The 14584-nt window shown below is 42.9% G+C and overlaps 1 protein-coding gene across 1 annotated transcript; it reads left to right on the forward strand.

Annotated features, from left to right (window-relative positions):
* The first annotated feature begins 10845 nt into the window (after nucleotides 1–10845).
* oprk1 (opioid receptor, kappa 1) lies at nucleotides 10846–14410 on the forward strand. Its single transcript, XM_069684414.1, has 3 exons — nucleotides 10846–11090; nucleotides 11815–12167; nucleotides 13872–14410. Exons 1-3 carry the CDS (start codon nucleotides 10846–10848, stop codon nucleotides 14408–14410), a joined length of 1137 nt encoding a protein of 378 aa, XP_069540515.1.
* The last annotated feature ends 174 nt before the right edge of the window (nucleotides 14411–14584 follow it).

The raw sequence follows: 14584 nt of genomic DNA on the forward strand, positions 1-14584 counted from the left end.
AATGTGCTTCCATCTCTTCCTTTCACAGTTATAAAAGAGATACACACTCAAGATACACCTGTGCAGTCTAATGCAATGCAATCTTTAAAATTAACCATAATAAAGTTAATCTTTTTATGGGTGATGTTTAAATGCAGAAACTCATTTGCATTTTTGTAAATGAAGTCATTGTTAAAACTTGTGTTGACTGGTGTGACCTGAGGCACTCGGGATGTGTTGGGAACAACTCTGAAAAAGTGCTGAAAAAATAAAATTTATTTTATAGCTCTTTCCCAACGGGGTTACAAGGTGCTTCACAGATAAAGGCCCATACAGCCCATAAAAGAACAGCAGATATAGAAGAACCAAATAAAAGAAGGGATGATAAAACATCAGGGGGGAAAACGAAAGTTCAAAATAAGATAAAAATCTGGACTATAAAGACGAAACCCAGCGACTTCTATTACAAAATAAATAAAAACTTTTCTTAAAAAAGAAAGATGTTATTTTATTTATTTTTTTCATCTAACCTTGAAGTCACTGAAGATGAAATCTCTTTTTTCAGAGGGAGACCTGGTGAAGAAAACACACCATTACAAAGTAACAAAAAAATAGAGAGAGGTTATAACAACGAATGGAAAACGTAAAAAAAAACAAAAGCAGAAAACAAAAGATGTAACCCGTCTGATCACAAAGGCAGAGTGTTAATCAGTGTTATGGGCCTTCTTCCGGCAACGACCAGTCACCTTTGATTCAAGCTGTGATCTGAGCACCAACACCGTCACTAACTGTGCCCTCTGTGCTAAAACATACCATTAAATTAACAACTCTATAATAAAGAACAGTTGCGTTGGATTGCCTAAAACATATAAGGTAGAAGCGTGTTTAATAATGTGGCAACTGTACGTGATGATCCACAGGAGGAAGTATTGTTCTGCCTTGTTATACATCCTATATGGCATTCTTTCTTTAATATCAATTCATTGTTTTTAGTTAATCCCTTCTCCTATGCCGTTCTTTTTTCATATGCAACGTTTGCCTCTGGAATAGTTGCAGTTTTTACATATTTGGAGGGGGGTGGTTCTGGGACGCCAGAGCTAACTGTGGAGCCTCCCCGAGGTGTCATGGGCCGAACTTGACCGGTGAAGGGAGGCGCCCACTTGATAACCCTGTTGATGTGCTGCCTCTCACTGCTCATCTAACTACATGTTTGAGTTGTGAGGGCCGTTAGGAGCCATGTGGTAGGACAGGTAGTATCGGCTTATGGTTAGGGTTACCCCCCAACCCTAGCCCTAATCCCCTATCTTACTTCCTCTCTTCCCTCATGAAAATGAAGGAGTAGGGGGAGGTAGAGCATACAGCCTGATCCGTCTTCCCCGTCTTCTTTCTCACACACCTCTCTCTACAAGCTCTCTATTTTTCTCTTTTGTGTTTTCATTTGAAAACATTGTTGTATCGTTGTCAGTACCTGGAGCACGCATGACACAGCCTAGGTCAGTCATGAAAACAGCAGTCCTCTCAACACCTGCAGCTTTTACAAACTGTGTCATTCAGCCTTTCAAAACAAAAGTCTCTCCAGCCTTTTGCCAACCAATCATTGATGCAATCTTTGTTCACTCTTTCAGTGATTGCAAAAAAGCAGATAACGCAGCCGAATAAAATAAAAAGTTGTGATAAAATACAAACTGTCAGTCGAAGAATAAACACATGCTGAGAAGACGCAGGGTGCTTTTTATCAGGACAATATAAAGCTTTGATTGTTGTCTGCAGAAGCTTCCACTTTGCTATTGAAGATGACTTAGTGAACCAATTTTCAAAAGTGGCTTTGCGCCAAAAGTGAAGAAACCATGACACAATATTAATAGCTTCTATCTGCTATCTCCCCTTAAAATTACAATAACCCATTTGTTTTGGATGAGTTGCTCCTCAAAGATTTGGAATATTTTATACAGCAAGTCATATTTCAAATGCTGTTGTGTTTTTGCCGTGTGTTCTCATCAGAATATAAATTGAATTTGTGGTGTTTGACCTCTTTTCATCTCACCTTGACTGTCCACATGCTGTTCAGCTCTTCCTTCAGTGGTTCAGCTCCGTCAGCACACAGTGGTGCTAACGGTCAGATGTAAACGGGCGGAGGGAAACTGCTGACTTATATAATAGGATGTGTCGGTGAGAGACTGGGTTTTTTATGTATCTAAGATACAGCTTCCAAGTGTTTTTTTTTTTTATTGTTCTCTTTAATGAATCCTTGGTGAACAATTCAGTTCTGTCAACGTCAAGAGGTTTGAAAGGAAACAATGAGTGTAATTATTCTCATTCTTTGTTCCTCAAAATAACTCCTCTTTTGTTAGCCTGACATAAATTACCTAACGGTCAAATTATCTCTGAATAATATTTTAAGAGAAGGAAGAGAACTTTTATATTACGGGCGTCTGTGGCTCAGTGGTGGAGTCGGTCGTCTTTCAATCCGAAGGTTCGGGGTTTGATCCTTGACTGCTACAGTCTACATGTCAAAGTGTCCTTTGGTAAGGCACTGAACCCCAAATTGCTCCCAGTGGCATAGCAAACAGTGTGTGAATGTGATGACTGATGGGCACTTTACGTAGCAGCCTCTGCCATCAGTGTGTGTGTGTGACATGTAGTGTAAAAGCGCTATAAGTAGTCCCAAGACAAGAGAACCGCTCTATAAGTACAGTCCATTTATGTTCCTCTACTACTGACACAGCAGTAGTACATGTGGCTGGGGCGTCTGTGGCTCAGTGGTAGAGTGGGTCGTCTCTCAATCGGAAGGTTGGGGGTTCGATCCCTGGCTGCTACAGTCAAAGTGTCCTTGGGCAAGACACTGAGACACAGGCGTCGAGTCTGAACGTGCATGACTGATGAGCTCTTGATTGGAGATTGGCAAATTAATGTTAAGTGTATGATGCACTATGATGCACAGAACTTCACACATGCAAAAGAACTTCACACATGCAAAACAACACATTTATATTTATCATCAATTTGAATTAAACACAAGATACGTGTGCCCTAATGATAGGGGCTCAGTGAAGACACCCCTCCCCTTGTGCCCTCATCCCAATACTTATAATTAACCTACCACGTGACCCTTAGTGGTCACCGCGACCCAAGCAGCATTGCCACCTTCATCATCTAAATGTAGTTCACATCTGTACAGATAAAAGTAGTTTAATGCAAAAGCAGCTCCATTAGAGATTGATGAGAAATTAGTTCACTGAATTATTTCTCAGCCCGTTCTTTATTACTTTAATATCAGTATTCAAATTTAAAAAGTTTCCATTTCCAACAAGTCTGCACTAAATACAACTTTTTTAATTTAAACACTTTAGTATTTATATAGCAGCATAGCAACAGCTTCTGTCTGCTGCACTCACAGCTGCTCAAACATCCAGAAGGCCGCGCTGCAGCAGCACACCCCCGAGTCCCTCTGCTTCCAGATGCCTTCAGTGCTGAAGAGAAACACAAGGAGAAAAAAAGTTTTCCAACTCTGAATCCTCTGCAGAAATCATCCTAACATACTCCTTTAGACTGCGAATGTCCAAACACAACAAGACAACTTTCAATGTCAGTCAGAAAACACAAGCTTGCTTCTAACAGATCGTCGACCTTCTTCTGAGTATCAGTTCTCAGCCTCGGTAGATAAAGAAGGACCATTCAGCATTTACACCTATAGTCTCTTGATCATGTAACTGTCCTTCAAACTTCTTAGCAAGCATTCAAATCAGTCTTTCAAACCGCGCTGCGCTCATCCCTCGTGCTCTGACGTTTAAAAGGTCTGGAGAGCTGGGATGCACACAGAGTCAATATTGATGTAGAGGTTCAGCGCCGCTGGCTGCAGCCGCCTGGCTCTGCTCTCTGAGCACTATTTACAGTGGCTGGCACTCTGTGGGCCCTGTGCATGCTTACCTGCAGCAACTGAGTGAACTATGGACCCTGAAACAGATGGTTTTTCTTCCCCCGCTGCCTTTTTTTTTATTATGCTACCCACATTTGTTATTCAGGGTCAAGGCAGAGGGTGAGAGTGGCTGTTTGTGTGCATACTCAGTCTCTGAGGTTTAGAGATGAAACTCCCCCGAGGCAATGCCTGCTCCCCGTTCTGTGAGAATCTTATGTCCAAAGTTTTCATGAATATTTAGGTAAATTCTGCAAGCTGACTCTGACTGCACTGTGTGTTTAACATCTTCATCAGCCCTGCCTGGTGGACTATTATATGAGATCACAGAAAGAAAACACATTGCATCCTTTTTTCATCGATCAAATCCCTTTGCTCTTGCAACCACGGGTCAGAGGTCGCCTGTTCCCATGGTGGCAATCACGACAAGACTACCAACAGCCAGGTGGCGTGAAGCTCCATTCCAGGCTGCATCTCAGGAGAATCACAAATACCAGAGTGGTTTCAGCTCTCTCTTGGGATGAGAATGCTCCTGAGAGTAACACAATGCCATGGGTGTTATCTCCTGCTGCTGTGTAGACTGTGGAATTTTCCTGCTGGGCCGTGTGCAGTCACACTAGGTTGGACTTTCAGGATGTTTTGAGACGCAAGTTTTTGTCACACAAGAGTGTGACCTGCCGGCTTAAGCTGGAGACATACTTGCTGTTCGGCCTTTCGTTCGCGTACACAACCGGCAGCAACCTGAACATAATTGTTCAAATACTTATCTATGCACTGCCGTGTTACTGGAGGATACCTCTAGAGGGCAGACCAGAGAGCTCAGGCCGTATACAATAACGGTATGTGCGGGATGTAAACAACAGAAATAGAGACACTCGGACGTTACTATGATGTTAATTCTGAGATCATGGCAGAATAAGTGACAGCTTTTGTGTGTTCGGTGGACAGAACTCACCGTCGGCACCGCCCCCGCTCTGTTTCTCCAACATTTTCCTCCGTGCACGGACGTAACAGTGCCGGGCTTGTTTCCATTTAGTTTTGCAGGTTTCCTCGTCAACTTCTGAAATTATTTTATCTGTCTCCGGCTATTTTGACAGGCATGTTTGTAGCGGTAATAAGTAATCGTACAGATGTGGATAATCACGGACTTGATCTATCAGCTCTTCTTCAAAACTTTCTGACTTTTTCTTCCCCTCTGCCGCTACGCTGCCCCTACCGGTCATGTGCATACTGCATCTCGCGTACACGTAGCAGTCATTTTTGAGGCGGCAGTCATCATGCGTACGCGTAGTTAAAACAAGTATATCTCCACCTTTAAACACTACCACTCAAACCTACCAGGTTTTAAGTATAAGTTTTTCCTGAGGTATTTCTTGATAATTTCATAGTGATGTTTTGATGCGCTCTTGTCGCTTTTGGGTTGTATAGCATCAGGGAAGTTAAACAGTCATTATTTACTCAATGTCTTCTGAGCGAGTGCACGCTCTATGCATCATTATTTACCCAAACAATTACCATTATCATTCCCTCATCAGTACCTGTCTGTCAATAATATAGTAGTTATTCCTGTAAGAAGTAGTTTTGCAATCATGAAAACTAAAATAAAGTTTGCATCATGAAGTCTTGTTCCGATTCTGTCTGAAGTTTTCTCATATTTTCACATTAAAGCTGCACTAATGATCCAAAGCTCCAGAACATTATGTACACAGTGAGAACAGGGACATTTAAAGCTACTGTATACATACATGTATGTGTTCAAGAAGTAATACCAGTCAATATTTTAGCCTGAACGATGGGTCACATGACCCATGTTTAATGGCAAATAGGGCTTACAATTTTGAAGTTGAACTATGAGGTTTAGTGTCTTTGAGCTCTTTGTTTTGGTTTTGCGACCCACCAACCTCACTGCTTTGGTTGTGCCCACTCAAATCAACCTCATTTCCTGCAGCAACTACACACTAGTTTTTCCACAACAAGCAGCTGACAGACACAGTTAGCGACATTCCAACATATTTCCCTCAGAGTTGGTGGAAACCAAAACTGAGCAAAAAGGAAAGTGCTTATAGGACTTTAATTCACCTGTTGGCCAGAAACATGACCCAAAATGTGTGAAAATGTTGCTTTATGTTTGCTGGATGTTTCAATGGGCAATTATTTGCTAACATCCATCCATTATCTACACCACTTATCCTGCTCAGGGTCGCAGGGGTGCTGGAGCCTATGTCAGCTGTCTTTGTGCGAGAGGCGGGGTACACCGTGGACTGATCTCCAGTCAATCACAGACACAAAGAGGCGATGATGACTATCTAAATAAAAGCCTAGTTTAGAGACAGCATGAATTATCTGACACCTTGTATGTACACATGTACAGCTTCCTCTTAAACCTGTTGCATTGATTTCATTTGAAACAATTCCAAAAAGGGTCCATCAATCAAAAAGATGACGTTCAGATACAAAATATTATAAAGTAGTAATATAGATTTCAGCCCTGAAACCATCATCATAACTTACAAACCATGAAATTCTTGTCTTAATAAGTCTCATAGACATTCCTCTCCAGCGCAGACGCTCTTGATGTGTTTACGTGTGTGTAAAGGTGATGATCTTTGAGCATCTCAACCTCATCTGCCTACAAACACGCCATCACACGTGTGAACAGCAAACATGTGCGCTGTAATTATGTTGTTACGGAGGTGCTTGTTACTTTCATGCAGCGATCACATGCCAGCGTTTATGGTGGCATAGATAAGGCTATTTTTGTGCAGGAATTGGAGTCTGACAGAGACCAGACGATGCCGGAAATTGCTTTCTTGATTGACTCTCAGAAAGCCCTCGTAGGGTGGGAAAATATTGTAATCACCTGGGTGCTTGACCTTAGAAAATCAACACTTCTGCTCTTCTTCCTTTTTTTGTACCTGTAATTAAAACCTGGACATTCTTTGATCATTTAATGGGGGAATCAGCTGTAAAAAAAAAACAGTTTTAGTGACATTTTTAAAAGAAGCTAATTGGGAATCGGTCTCAAGATGCAATGACAGCTTAACAAGGACACACTATTCAATTTAGTGCGTCAAAAACATGCAATTTGCACTGTATCTGTATCTCCATCTATCTCCTAATTATGGACTTTTAAATGCATGCAAATGTGCAATGCAAAACCATTCAAAACCCCATTGGAAAATTTCAACAAATGAATCGTCTCAAAGCTTCAAGCAAGCCTTATTTTTCTTCAAAGATCCTTTAGAGGTACGTTACTCACTGGGCAGCTAGGAACGAAACCCATCTCACCCCTCTTTCGTTCTTTTTGCGCCTTCCAGGGAGACTTCAAACAAAGCGCGGTGATGAATACCAATCTCGCAGTAATGACACATTATCATGAGCTGATTGCGTATGGATCTCGATGGATGTAATGTGCAGTTAAAGAACTGAAGACACCTCATCGGAGCAGGAGCGGAGCAGGATGGTGTGGATGAAACAAATACCTCTAAGAATGATGATTAATGTTTATATATCAGATAAAGATCCAATATGAAGAATAAACCCTGTATTTTAAACACAGTCTTGGATAAGTCTTACCTTTCAGGAGTAAAGCAACTCCCCATGTTAGCCTGAAAACCTTCATAAATTCAGAGAATGCTTTCAAACCCACGCGCTAGCCTCCACCCTCCTTACCCCTGCAGTCACCCCATGATCACGGACACTCTGTGAGGTGATCGAGGCTGTGAGGCTGTGAGCAATGAGGGGATAAAATGAACATTGAGATGGGACATGAGATGTCGGCAAAGACAGTCTAAACCCAACTAGACCTACACCGTTCAGCCATAACATTATGACCACTGACAGGTGGAGTGAAACACATTGATGATTGGAGATAAACGCTAATTGCAGGCGAACACATCTCGGATATCCAGACAGTGTCGCATGTGTGACGTCCACGGATGGCTCCGGTTGTAACTCTTGATTTTCCTCACTGATGGTCGCTTTCCTTTTTAGACTGTTTGCCTTCATCTGAGCGTCCAATTTGTTTCTTTTTCTTTGGATTTTCACTTATTTTTTAAGTTGTATCTGTCGTCATCCATCTTTTCTCTGTTTGTTCAGCCATAGTAGATTACTGTTTACTCGCAACACTTGCAGAGACCGGAAAAGCAGCCGCTTAGCTCCGCCTACCCTCTCTGGTAGACCAACCACTGGTGGCTGATGGAAAACGCGTCAGTAACTGGGCGCCGCTTGTGATACTGCAAATGCACATGCTTTCATCAGTGGGCCATAGGCTCAATCACCATTGTGTTACCTCATTCGGGGATAGATAGTGACTTAACAGACGTTTATTTAAATGAAAATCTTCAGGATTATTACTTATAAATGTACCCTTTAAGTCTGCAGTGCAGCAAACTCCAAATATTTGGATTTAAGTCTTATTTTTTTTTAAACCTTGCTTGCAGCCATAAAAATCAGTGCTATACCTGCACACATACAGTACACCTTTCCTGACACAGAGCAAACTATGCTAATGAAGATCTGAAAATCTGTCACTTTAAAGCTGCACCTGTTGTACTTCTTACATTAACAATAGAATAAATGACTTTGTGAAAGAACGTGAAAGGTGTTGATTGAGGTGTTTTGGTTTTGCGACCCACAAACTTTACTGTTTTGATTTCAGCTTCACGTACGTTTGATATCATCTCTTTGGGTGACCTTTAAGCTGTAATAACATTTAGATTATGCACACTTATGCTCAGTGGGCAGTATTTCCTCCATATGTTAAAAGGTCTAGAGGAGGGGAGGCCGATATTTTGACACTTAATCAATTATATAGCACCGGGATCAAATTAGTTGTGCATTGCAGATTGGTTCATGTCTTTTCACTTCTGTGGTGTGCTTCTTTTATGTCAAAAGACTGCTGGGAAATCAGGCAGCTGTTTCTCTTGGTGATGCAATACGGGGATGGCTGTTCAGTGGATTCCGCAGGGATCTAACAATGCATGCGGAGGGTCGTCACCGTTTTCTAATCGAGGCGGAGAGACGAAACACAAAATGAGACGGTAATCAGCCGGTGAAGCACTCTTGATAAACCCCGGCGTGCTCTCAAATCATTTGGGGAAAGTTTTGTCACATGGAAAGACGTCCATCCTCCAGATATGAACTGAGAGGCTCTAATGTGGTGATCCCTCTCCTCATCATGAAACCGTTAATTGAAGCATTTCACTGAATAGGCCGCACCTCGGGTCATTATGCAAAGGGCAGGAAAATGCAAAAAAGGACTTTGTACTCGACCTCATCAAGTGAAGGTTACACGACAAACGTTGCCTGTCCTCCTCTGGAACTCGCATAAAACGACCTGCCTCAAGTGCAAGAGGAAGAGAGCAGCATTTTTTATTGCATCTGCACAAGCAGGTTGTTTTATTGGGGTTAAGAGTAAACACTATCAACCCTCTTTTTTTCCTCATCTGCAGAAAACACGTGTCCTTTCATTTCTTCCAGTTCAGCTCTCTCTGTGGAGCTGTATCAAATATTTGTCACAAACACAGCCATCACACATGAAGTCAAGCTGCCCTTAACAATAGCAACACACCTACAAAAAGGCTTTGTCACTCAAGCAACACCTGGCCATGACGGGTCTCTAAGCAACCAGAGTTAGTGCACCGAAGGAGGGGAAGGAAACAGCGGCCGCTTAATTACGTGCCGGCTCAAATCTGCTGGGGGGTGGTGAAAAGAGGGGAAGGGTTAGGGAGGAATATCCTGTCATTTCTGTCAGAAAGGGATGATTTTTTTATTATATAAAGCTAGTTTTCTTTTCATTTGAGCTCTCAGTGCTGCTTGATTTGAGGGACTATTACACAGCAGCAGGACGTAGTGAATTGGTAAAATGGAGACTGGTGTAAATTATGATCCCACAGAGAGGAAAGAACGTCATAAAAATGTCTCCTCTCGTGAAATTCTGTCTAAAATTATAACTTGCCAGTGAGGTAATAAGCAGCTTTTTTCACCCCAAGGCCTGAAAAAAGCCTCTAAATTACAGTCTTTATTTCAGCCCATCTTCTTTTTATTTTATTTTTTTACACATTGCTTGTTATCCGGTGCTGCTGGCATGTTCAGATGCAATCATGTGAAGGTTGCTGTTAAGTGTCCTTCTTACTTCATGCCTCTTCAACATCTGAGAGGACTGTATGTTTGCATTGCAGGGGCAGTTCTCACAGGAGTTGCTAGGGAACATCTCATGGCCGCAATGATGGGAATTTGAACATTTTCAGAAAGATATTTGCAGATTATATCGCATACTAACTTTATTTCCCTGCAGTCGTTTCCTGCACTCATCAAAATGTAAAAAAGAATAGGGTTGATTTCACTGAATTTGCAGCCAGATGTTTTGAGTGCATTGCTGTATTTTCCCAAAAGACCATTTTAAAAAATCGAAATGATATGCTGTAAGTATATTCTCATCGGACTGAGAGGCACAGGGTCAGACCCGTTATGCCGGCTGGATCCTGTCACATCTGTTGGCTCAGCCTCTGATGTCACTGAATGAGCAGTGCGGGCTTGCAGTGCGCACCTCCGGGGACGCAGCGGTGGCACAGGCAGTCAATTCTCTGCTCGAAACCTCCTGTTTCTGCCAGATTCCCAGCGTCCGGATTTCAGTGTGTGGTTGAACGTCCTGAGAGAAACTCATTATCTGCGTTGCTGTATTTGAATTAACTTTTTGGAGGCAGAAAAACAGGTGAGGTTGGTGTTACGCTGGGGTGGTGATGTCCTTGAGCGCGGGCTGTTGCGCTCTAATTTTCACTTCAGCCATAATCTGTGCTCAAGGAGAAATATTCTGCTTTGTTTCTGTAGCAGGCGTGCGAAATCAGCTGTCTCTGTCGATATATCAGTGTAAGTGTAAGCGGTGAGTCTTCGTCCAGCAGCACCAGCACCAGCAGCAGCAGGTCGGCCGGTGCAGCCAGCGGTTCAGCACCATGGACAGCTCCGTGGTGCACATCTACAAAGAGGACAGGTGTCCCTCAGGTCAGCCGGAGGAGTGCACACCAAACTTCACCTGGCAACCCGGAGCATCAGACGTCTTCAACTACACACCGAACGGCACCTGGGACGCAGAACCGGAGCCCATGTCGCCCCTCATCCCCATCATCGTGGCGGTGTACTCGGTGGTGTTTGTGGTGGGCTTGGCGGGCAACTGTTTGGTGATGTATGTCATCATTAGGTGAGTTTCCAAATTCTAAATACGTCATATTCTACTATAAGGTGTGAAATGTTGGGCATTCATAAGGCTCATGGAGAAACAGGCAGTGTTTTTATTTTGGAACAGCTGAAGTTAATGGCAGTGTAATTTGTCCTCGCAGGTGTTTGTTCAGCTGCTGTAATGAGTTTAGGGTCACTTAAGTACGGGTCCATGCAGGGCCATAAACAGGAACAATTCGTTATGATCAAAAAAAAAAGATCTAAATTAAATTTGTTGTTGTTTTTGCCCATATATGGTGCTTCCGGGGCATGTGCACGTGCTAAAAGCTGTAAACGGACTCTATTTTTGTGATGACAGGTTTTTATAGATCATAACAAGGTTTGCAGTGGTTGTATTAATGTTTTCTCTCAAAATGAATCCGTTCAATTAAGATTCTGTTGAAAGAATCATCATCAAAGTCTTATTTTTTAAGTGTTGCATGCAAGAACTACATGGATAGACTACATTTTAAAGCTTTGAAACAGGAAAGACATCATGGAAGTAGGAAAAAAAGGAGTTATATGCCTCCCTTTGTGTATTTAAAGTATTTTGTTAAGTTAATCTGTTTATTCAATAAAACAGCTGAGTACCTTGGTAAACAATCCATATCTGAAAAAAGTGATTTAATTAACCTTCCTCCTCTTCTTAAAGACTTAACCAACAAAAAAGTTGAGTGATGACAATCATCCTCTCCATGTGTTCTCAGATACACCAAAATGAAAACAGCCACCAACATCTACATCTTCAACCTGGCCGTGGCCGACGCGCTGGTCACCACCACCATGCCCTTCCAGAGCACCGACTACCTGCTCAGCTCCTGGCCGTTTGGCGAGGTGGCGTGCAAGGTTTTCATCTCCATCGATTACTACAACATGTTCACCAGCATCTTCACGCTGACCATGATGAGCGTGGACCGCTACGTGGCAGTGTGCCACCCCATCAAGGCCCTGGATTTCCGCACGCCCGTCAAGGCCAAGATGATCAACGTGATCATCTGGGTGCTGTCGTCTGCTGCCGGGGTTCCTGCCATGATACTGGGCAGCACCAAGACCAATAACGGTACCCTCACCTTTAGAAGTTCACACTTTTATTTGCAGAAATGTCTCCAATTCAGAAGTAGGAGTCTTTCTCTGATTTATTCAATGTCTGTGTCTACCATAGTGACAAGAGACTTTCTATCGGCCACAAAAGGACTCTTCCTCTGCAATTTCAAACTTTGACCTCATTTGCATTCAGACATATTTGCCTTGAATTATCTCATTTGGCTGCAGAAAAGCATCCTTCAAACTACATAACAGCTACTTGACAGGATGAAGCCATGGCAGACGTAATTAGAGAATCATCTTTTTTTTTCTCAGGGACAGTCTGGTGGATTGTATGTGTTCACAATGAGCTATCAGACTGTCCATTCAGTGGGGAAAGTGCACTTTACCCAGGAATATTAGATGGGCAGATGAATCAGAATCTCATCTCAACAATTATTGGATGCATTTTTTTTAATCTAGCAACATTCATGGTTCCCTGACGTTGCTTGGTTGTGTGCTAGATTTCTTACCAACATGAGGATTACCATGCGACATTCATGTCCCCCACAGGAGGAATTTTAGTATATTTTTCAATCCCTTAGCGCTTTGACACAACAGTACTTTAAGTCCCCCTACTGTGCATTTATAAGCAACATTAAATTAGTGGCTTATAACACAATATGTCAGCAACTATTCCACCTGTTGGAACCAATTAGAGGAGGCTGATGCATTAATATACAATGTAATACTGTATAACCCAATGACTGTACATATAGATGGACGACGCGTCTCCATCTGCTGGTTCAATTTGGAGCCAGAGTCTGCGCAGTAGAGATCGGCGGGTGGAGCCGCAGTAGCCACTTCCGCTAACCAAAACACACACTTAACTTACTGAAGAAAACAGCAAGGATCCTGCACATCTTCTTTGTGTTGGTCTGAAGCAGGCCTTCACAGATATGGAAACTTCAACGACTGTAGTGATTGTTTAAGTTACGTCTCCTCTCGCCGTTCCTCCTCCACTCTGCTAATCCGGAACAGATCAGCTGGAGGAGCCGTATTTGTCAACAGAGCTGTAAATCATCCTTTTTACAAATAACTAATTAAAAATTAACTTGTTATAAAAATTAACACTTGTACATAAATCAGCATGATAAGAACTAACTATAATCACAGAAACGTTGTTTGAGAAAAATGTATATTTTGATTTTATAGTTTGACTCATGTCCCATCTGTTAACATGGAGGAGGCGGGCTTTATGACCTATACTGCAGCCAGTCAGCAGGGGGCGATAGAGATGACTTTGCTTCACTTTAAGGGAGCTGTTATGTCGTCCATCTATTTCTATGATTGGAACCGATAAGAGGAGGCTGATGCATGAAAGACATTATAATATATATAACACATTATAATGTTACAATATATCTCAATGGAAGAAGTTATATTGATGACAAATGCTGTACATTAATCAACACCTAAAAACAGCGACATTACAGTGCATTATAAGGTTATTAGGTAGGCTAAAAGATTGGATTTTTATATTTTGCTTAAATGCTAATTATGCGGACCTGAAATGAAATTATATTAACCTTTCATGAATAAGCTCAAAATTTTAATGTGGTTTATGACCACGAACCTGTAAAACTAATGACATTCTCATCAGCCTCAAAGACTGAAAAGTCCTGCTGGTTGTTCCTGGATTAAATATGACTGTGTCAAATCTTCTGCTAACTCTTAACAGGGACTACAGAGTGTGCACTACAGTTCCCTGAACCCTACATCTACTGGGACACCCTGATGAAGATCTGCGTCTTCATCTTCGGCTTTGTAGCACCCGTCATCATCATCACCGTCTGCTACACGCTGATGGTCCTGCGGCTGAAGAGCGTTCGCCTGCTGTCCGGTTCTCGCGAAAAGGACCGCAACCTGCGCCGAATCACACGCCTGGTTCTGGTGGTCGTCGCCGTCTTCGTGGTGTGCTGGACGCCCATCCACATCTTCATCTTAGTCAAGGCCCTGTCTGCCAACGTGCCCGAGACCACCGCCGTCATGGCCGCCTACTTCTTCTGCGTGGCGCTGGGCTACACCAACAGCAGCCTCAACCCCATCCTCTATGCCTTCCTGGACGAGAACTTCAAGAGGTGCTTCAGGGACTTCTGCTGCCCCGGTGTCCAAGGACACAGGGACTGTCAGGGGGTGAGCCGGGTGAGGAGCACCCTGAGGGACCACTCGTGTCCCACAGAGGGCCGGGGAGACATGAGGCAGGCCAGGCCCGTATGACTAGCCGTGGACATGTCCTCCATGCCGTATCAGGGCTGGGAGGACTCCAACGATCTGGGACTGACTCAAATCACCACGGCCATCTGAGGGAGGGGCTACAGAGACAGATAGCTGGTATTTATTAATCCGACATCAGAGAATCCAACACATGTTCACTTAAAGGATGATCTGATG

Source organism: Semicossyphus pulcher, unplaced genomic scaffold (genome assembly GCF_022749685.1).
Source record: "Semicossyphus pulcher isolate SPU_LCO1_2020_fin unplaced genomic scaffold, fSemPul1.0.p SCAF_7, whole genome shotgun sequence".
Lineage (NCBI taxonomy): Eukaryota > Metazoa > Chordata > Actinopteri > Labriformes > Labridae > Semicossyphus > Semicossyphus pulcher.

What these genes read in the sequence shown, in the direction of transcription:
- oprk1 (XM_069684414.1), top strand. Translation starts at nt 10,846, where the DNA reads ATGGACAGCTCCGTGGTGCACATCTACAAAGAGGACAGGTGTCCCTCA. An exon ending in GTGATGTATGTCATCATTAG is followed by an intron (nt 11,091 to 11,814) that starts GTGAGTTTCCAA and finishes ATGTGTTCTCAG; the next exon opens with ATACACCAAAATGAAAACAG. An exon ending in CAGCACCAAGACCAATAACG is followed by an intron (nt 12,168 to 13,871) that starts GTACCCTCACCT and finishes AACTCTTAACAG; the next exon opens with GGACTACAGAGTGTGCACTA.